The 7,798-nt window shown below is 35.2% G+C and overlaps 1 protein-coding gene across 1 annotated transcript in view; it reads right to left on the reverse strand.

Moving 5' to 3' along the window:
- Positions 1-3,047, reverse strand: part of LOC124360209 (protein obstructor-E) — a 28,718-nt gene extending 25,671 nt beyond the window's left edge. The window contains exon 1 of the mRNA XM_046813617.1: positions 2,904-3,047. Within this exon, the coding sequence (XP_046669573.1) occupies positions 2,904-2,946 (43 nt within the window). The 5' untranslated portion in view covers positions 2,947-3,047. The remainder of the gene's footprint in view (positions 1-2,903) is intronic.
- Between the last annotated feature and the right edge of the window lie 4,751 nt (positions 3,048-7,798).

The following is a 7,798-nucleotide window of genomic DNA, read 5'->3' on the forward strand; positions in this document are numbered from 1 at the left end:
GAGCGTTAGCAAATATTTTTATATTGGCCCTATGAGAGACCATATGTAAAAACACTTGAGTACACAATCATATGCGATTTAATGTGAACCTTTACTCATATAGTAAAAAAAAAAAAAATAATAGAGTAGATAATCAATGACAAGATTTTGTTTCAGTGTACTCATACATTATAGTCCCCCCCCCGAGCTCACCCGAAATGTTATTATGTGGGTACTGTTATGGTACCTAACATAATGAACAAGCAAACGTGAATGTATCGTGTGGCAAGATATTTCAAGAAAGTTTTCACCTGTAAATTTATGAAGCTTCACTTCTCATATACAGGAATGAGTTGTTGTATGTGCTGCATGTACGACAAAGGAATGTACATGTGCAGTTCACTCAGTAGGCTGACAAAAATTCTCTTTTGTTTGCCGGGGGGGGGGGGGGGGGTGTAAGAATTTTTACCGTATGTCAGTCGTCGTTCTAGCTGTGTATAATGAAGTGAGATATTGACATTACATTCTACATTGAACCTCAGCGAAGCCTGTTACGGGACACGCAGTGTGCTGTTCTCCGACCTATTTTTAATGTAGGTGAGTTATTGAAGAAACTTCCAACAATGGTAAAAATAAATGTACTTGTTTATAGTTTAAGCCTTTTATTAACATATTACCTTGACATTACATCTTGACATCTAATGTGATTGAATTGGTTTAGTATCGTAATATTTTATCCTAATATGACATTGTTTGACAATGCTCCACATTTCAGTTTTCTGTGTATTGTTGTTAGTTACAACGATAATATGTCTGAAATCGTGATGGGAAATCTAAGCGAATGTAAATTGTAATTACAACGTGAGAAGGAATCAATCATATGTAAACAACACCCGGAAACAGCTATAGCCAAGGTTACAAAACAACGTTCAAAATGAGTCTCATGTTTACCATTCACAGTAAACGTGGAGGCAAGGAGAATAGGGTAGCCAGTAAGAGAGTTACATGGAATCAAATTGTACAGTGTGTTAGGAAAAATCAGTTTGATTTAATTTTCACGACCAATCATTCGTGAAAATGGACCGAACACATATTGGCACAATAGCTTTGACTACCCTTGTTAACAGTAAAAATTATTACAATCAAACTTTTTAACAGTTCTTCTTTTTATAAATTGTAATGTGATGTCTTTCAATGTTAATCAGTTTAAAGGATTATATTCTTATTCATAAAAATTCTTTGATATAGTCTTATTGAGTGGCTTGAGGCTATATAAATCTGTATAACATAATTTTTTTATTGTTCAGATTAGGACAAAACAAGATTATGTAAGCAAATCAAGGGATTAGCTAAATACGGGGAAAATCAGGTCACCAAAAATACATTGACAAATTATTCTTATTATCCACTGTTATTTTTTGTCGATTCATACAAATATACCTTCATCAACTGTAATATTCATGTACTGTGCGATAACATCCTGTGTATGAGCTACATGTGAGCATATAATTTTATTACTCAAAACAGGAAGTCTATAGTAAGTCAGTCCATTATCCATCCATGCATACTAGTCCATCAGAATGATATATTTGTTTAGCTTGGATTAATAGAGAACATTGTAAGGATAATATTGCATTTATAGTACGTTTTATCTACTTGAATGTTAAACAATTTTGTTTGATAATGATGGTGTTTAGTATATATTACTTCAGTAAGAGGTTGATTGTCTACAACTTTATTTCGAATGGTGTGGCCAGCAAGGCAGTGAAAGGTCAAGGGTCATAGTGATAAGGTCAGTTGTTGTCCAGTTACCACAGTTATATCACTCCATATGGCTGCACTCCAGCTGACTTCAGCATGGCGTAAATATTATTGTGAAATAACAAATGTATGATAGTTTACATGTCAAACTCTTATCGATATATAACAGGATATCCATTCATGAATAAAACCGAGATATGAAATAAACTACAAATATTAAGGTGAATAGATGAATATGTTACTTGCTGAAGATATGGTAGCCATGCTAACACCATCTTTAATTTAGAGTTAACTTGCCCAATTCCTCAAAACGTCTCTAACAAAGTTCGTTTTATTCATACGTATTGAAATTAAATCTACATATATATTTTTCATAGCTAACTTGTAATGATAATGTCATTTCCAATAATCACTAAATCTTGTAATAATAGTAAATAAAAATGTGTATCAATAAATATGATAATATTAAGAAAATAATGAGTTTGAATGTGTCTTAAATTATTGTATTGTTCTCAAAGAATCTTGTAGGCATTTAATCATAATTATAACTTAAAAACGACGTACATTTCTAAGCCATCGAATCTATAATTGGTGAAGTAACACATTTTGTTTTATAATCAAAAATATTAATACGATCATATAGATGTTACTAACAGTGTGCTTAATGAAAGTAGTTATTCATTTAGAATTTATAAATCTTTACTTAAAATACTGGCTTGAACAGCAGGTATGACACAATTGTCTGAATGCACCTTTAAGGCCACGTACCCTTAATATATCATAGTGTATAACATGAAATATTGATACGATTAGCTACTAATTGGAAAACATATTGCTACATAGTAAGGTAAATCTAATGCTTGCACTTAAATCTAATTTAGACACGACTCAAAGCTATGTGATTTTATCTTACAAATGATTACAGGGTGTCAGGTATGATTTAGGGTGGTGAGTATAACAGTAAATCTTAGGAATCATTTTATAATTAGTGAACAAAGCTGAGGGCAATTGCTAAAAACAGTTTAAGTAGTTTTCAAACCTTAAAACTGACAAGGGCAAGGGGAGAAGTGGTAGTGAATGAAGAGGAAGTGAGTCAAGGACATCGATGAACCGGTGGTAGTACCAGAACCAGTTGGAGCTGGAGAGCTGATAAGAAGACTTACCGGAGGCGAAGAGGAGGACGGCAACGATGACGATGGACAGCATGGTGGGTCCTGTATGTCTGGTGTGGCACTGGCCGCGCAGAAAGAGAGCGGGCTGTCGGTGCCACTGGCGCACTCTACCTACCTCTACACAACTTAATTACCGTACTCTAAAACATATCCATCTACTCTCCTTACATAAGTCTCGGATCCGACCCACTTCTATTGCCCGTAATTGCTCACGCGAGCACACTTTTATATTGCCGAAGTGCTCCGGTCACCTGTCGGTTAATTGGTACAAGACGTTCTCCTTCACTTTTCAGGTGAATCAAATACTGGATCACTTCAAGAAATTTCAATATCTATATTTTAACTATAAAAAATTAATAATTCTCAAGCAATTCTATTCGCCCGAGTGCGTGCTTCCAGACGACTACCGGGCCCTTCAGATCATGAATTAACTTGGAGACATCTAAACGAACTTTGATCTCGTCCTATACTTTGATCAGAACTCCTGCGGTAACTGACACAATCTCCGATTCGTTGCTCTAAGCGTTTAATATACAACCGTTGCAGAAAAATTAAAGGTCTCATCACTAAACCCTATACAGTTTATAAATTTTTGATCCAGTCCTCTTTCATACAGAATAACAGCAAAGTCATACCTCTTTAATTTGTTATCGAAGCATGCAATAGTTTAGGTATACAACCATTATGCCCAATTCTACAAAACGTTGTGAACTGTATAGTTAAGGACCACGTTTCCGCGATGTCCACGAGACATTTGTACTTATTTAAAAACCGTTTTAAATGTTCTCGATGCTTCGTCTGCTTTTTAGCCTACCTTTACACGTTTTATTCAATAAGCCTGTTTCCTTAAATGTCTTACCGCATCGAAAATGCAGCGTCTGTCATTGGGATTTTCATGAAACACTTGAAGTTACTTACGTTGCACTGGAATCATACAATTTAACTTTTCTAGCCACAAAATACTGAACTTTTATTTGAAAATTTGGTATGATGACTTTTTATAAAAAAATTAGCCACACATTACTAGTACATGACAACCAAGGCAAAACTGAAAACAAAGTTCTATGCACAGCTGTTTTAATATATATTTCATAGATCTGCGATCAATAATAGAGTAGCCAGAAACAATTAAAAGTGTGACGACATTGTGGAGACACTGGTACAAGATTTACGTTTCACTCCGTTCGTTGTGTGAATTAATTGTACAATATACAATACACTTCACTCACAAAAATGTTCATAACAATAATAAGTTGTACTAGCACACTGTTCATTTAATCAATTACCCTGCAAAAGAGATAAATCAGAACTAAGCGTACGAAACATCGACTTGTAGTGACTTGTCCAATATTATTGCAATGAGTAGAAATAAAATTAGACCAGACTCTCTTCTTGGAACTGCGATGTTATGCCTATAAACGCTTGGGGAATTGGCCTTGAGTTTTCCCCAATTAAAGCCAAAGAAGTTCTATCGTAAGAGTTTAACATTGTTCGTATGGGGATAGAAGTAACCAGTACAGCCTACTTTTAAGAGCCAAGTTTAGTGAACCGCTCTACCTCATTACCTCATGCACTTTTACTCCTTTTTATTGATTTGAGATATCTCATTTATATTTCTCAAGATATAACTAATACGCATCTAAACACCTCTTAGGTTTGCTCCTGAAGTGTATACTTTTTGAATATATAAACGATGAAGTAAGTAACAGTTTTAGAATATTTGTCTACACAGCTAATAAAAATATTCAATCAAGAAAATGCGTTTGGATGTTTGTAAATCATATGTTTAAAATGAGACATCCCCCACTAATCTAGGAGTAAATGTAAGGTCGTTTAAGTATATGATTCAGAACTACAGGTACAGACACCACTAAAACCAATAGGATAACCGAATAATTTATACAGAATAACATGATATGATCAAAATTCTTCTCGTCCTGGGGTATTAGCAGATTCAAAAGAGTCTCTAGTTTCTAGCTCTCTGAACGACCTCGAAGTAGAGTGGAAGCCCATAGAAACGGCGCTTTTGAAGGCTACTGATTCTCTATTATACTTCATTTACTCACACTTCCACTGTGAAGGGGACTTCCAATTGCGTTGGAGAAAATACAAAACTTCAAGTGACCTCCGTTGGCCAATTTTGGAATGTCTTCTCTCGCGCGTAACTTGCAGCGGCCACTCACTACTACCTAGAGCCTAACTCAGCACCCAAAACACCGAGGCGGTTGTTTAACATAAAAAGATTGAACGGTGTGAAAAGTATCAGGTGATTTACACGAAATTATAGCAACATACCCGGTATTCTAACTAAATTCGGCATTGGTTTAGTTGGCGCATTCAGTAGTAGAGTTTTGGTTCTTTACCAGCTGAAAGGTCAATACTAAGTATAAAAAAATCTACCCTCACCAGTAATTTTCAAGAGGAATTTCGAAGCCCATGTGAATAACGGAAGTAGAATCCATGATCTATGATGATCACTTTCCTTATGGCTTAGAATAGGGTAAGGTCATGCACTAGTTGTGTTATTAAGGGATAAAAATTTTGAGTTAACCTTGATTCAGAATTTGGCAAACAAAAAGTGACCCAAAGATTTGTTGATATGAACACATAATCTGATATGGGATCAATTAGTAAATTTCATAGTGTGTAACATTAAAGTCTGTTTTCAAGAATATTTAAGGAAGCGTTTAAGGTCACTGCACTTTAGCTACGGAGACTAGACTGAATTCAAACACAGCAAAGACCTATGTACCTCATGATGGGATCATCTTAATTTTAAATCAAGGTTGCATTGTGTTAATAATTGCATTCCAGATTAAACGGAATGCTTGTGACAAAGAGGTATTCGAGAATTTTAGTTGAGGCCTGTTGTGAAATGGATATCTCCACATCTATAGTACAAAGATATAACATACATAAGTAATGCAAAACATTACCTCATACTAATACCACACTAAACTGATAATGGAAAATTATTTTGATACGGTTTATTTGTGAGAGCTAGTATATTCTAAAAAAAATCATTATAATAATAATTATCAAATAAAAAATATTTACAAAATGAACATAATGAGTTTGTGAAAATCATCAATACATAGATCTTTAATAAGCATGCATTCATTTATACCTAGCCAGTAAGGTGTGGTAACTACTTCATGACTTATTTTTTGCTTATTTGCAAAGTAAACTAACGAACTGATAATCTAGAAGCTCTTATTTTCTCTCTATACCTTATCTGATTGGTTTCGAGGTCTTCCCTTAGGAGAGCAGGGCCCCACGTCTTATAAAACATCATCTCAACAAATGCCATCTAGTACATGGCATGGTAGGTAAGAATACCTATTTTTTTGTACCACCTAGACAGTGATAATTTAAATAATGTTTGGCAAGAATGGAATTTACCACAATGGGTTTAGAAACATTTATTTAGCGTGAAAATTCTTTTACATTTGCCAAAAGTGTATTATACACTTCCTGATTCTTTGAATATACTCGAGTGACGGAAACATTTCAGTGTCAAAAACTTATATAGAAAATATATGAGTATAACTGCAAGATTTGTGCTATTTACAGGAGAGAGCTATAGTGTGGTTTCCCCAGGAATAGGATAAAACCGTCAGGTAAAACGTTACGACTGGAGTTTGTTCGCCGACCATCACATCCTTTTCCTGCAGGGCTGCCAATATACCGGTTCATAATTAGTCAATTCACCCTTAATAAGATTCTTGCAACTCATATTCGTCTCATATGCACTTGGCTTGTTCGAACTACGTCTGGGAATAAAGTACAGGTCCAGTTCTGTTATAGCTTCTTTTTGCACTTAAATCTTGACTTTAGCGGTATCCTTCAGATTCTATGTTTATTGCTAAAATATCCTACACTGTTTGGACAGCCGACTTTGACATTATTTCAGTTGACGTCGAACATCTCCAAAATATCTTGAATAGCAAGTGAACGAACACAATTGGCGGCGGTGCAATGGCGTATTGATTTGATATTAACTATGGTGCGAACTTCCAAGTGTTACATTATCACAGAGACAGTAGAAACATCGGTATTACGTTGCATATGTATGCTAGATATGAATTTGACGCACATTTGTGAAAAGTTGTATTGAGAGTTAGAAACCCATGCCAGAGGTGTTTGAAGTGACAACAGACAGAACGCAATCCTAGGGTTTGTCATTGGCTCGGCTTTACCATTTTCTGGAGATTTTTTGGTGTTCCCAGATATAGTCTTCAAATTGAGTAAAGGCAAGCCAATACTCTAACGATCGTGTCTTTTAAGTGTGATCAAATCTGGATTTGATGAAGTAAGAAGATAGTGACGTAGAAGGTTGTAGTTAAGAGAGATTTTGGTATTTTTTTCATGAACAACTTATAGAAGACCAAAGAAGTTACAACTCTTAAGAAAGGTATAATTTATTCCCGATAATTGCTCTGGAGTACGGAATTGCCTTGGCGATGACTTCAAAAGGTCACTGACGAATGCGATAGCTTATTAAAACCCTCAATGCTCTACAAAGTTTCTTTCCCTCGTTTTCTTTACGGTCTGCATCGCAGTTTGTATCTGCAAAAATGGTGTTGTGAAAGTAAACATTTTTGAATGGTCCTGTTCTAACATTTGTTGAACAATGGGTTTGGTAGGTTAAATATGAGTCTATTTGCTTTTTAACGCTACAGGGGATTAATTGTCTCCTGCCGGGCTTTTACCACATCTACATTGATCCTTAACATACTGCAAAGTTTGAATAAAGTGATCATCCTCAGACATCACAGCAGTTTTCGTTACAAATGGATGGAGTACAAAATCGCTTTAGTTCAAATTCTCTACTAGTGAGGATTCAAAAGGTACCTTCAGAGAAGTGATGAGCCAGTGCTCATTAT

This window comes from Homalodisca vitripennis, chromosome 4, assembly GCF_021130785.1.
Source record: "Homalodisca vitripennis isolate AUS2020 chromosome 4, UT_GWSS_2.1, whole genome shotgun sequence".
NCBI lineage: Eukaryota > Metazoa > Arthropoda > Insecta > Hemiptera > Cicadellidae > Homalodisca > Homalodisca vitripennis.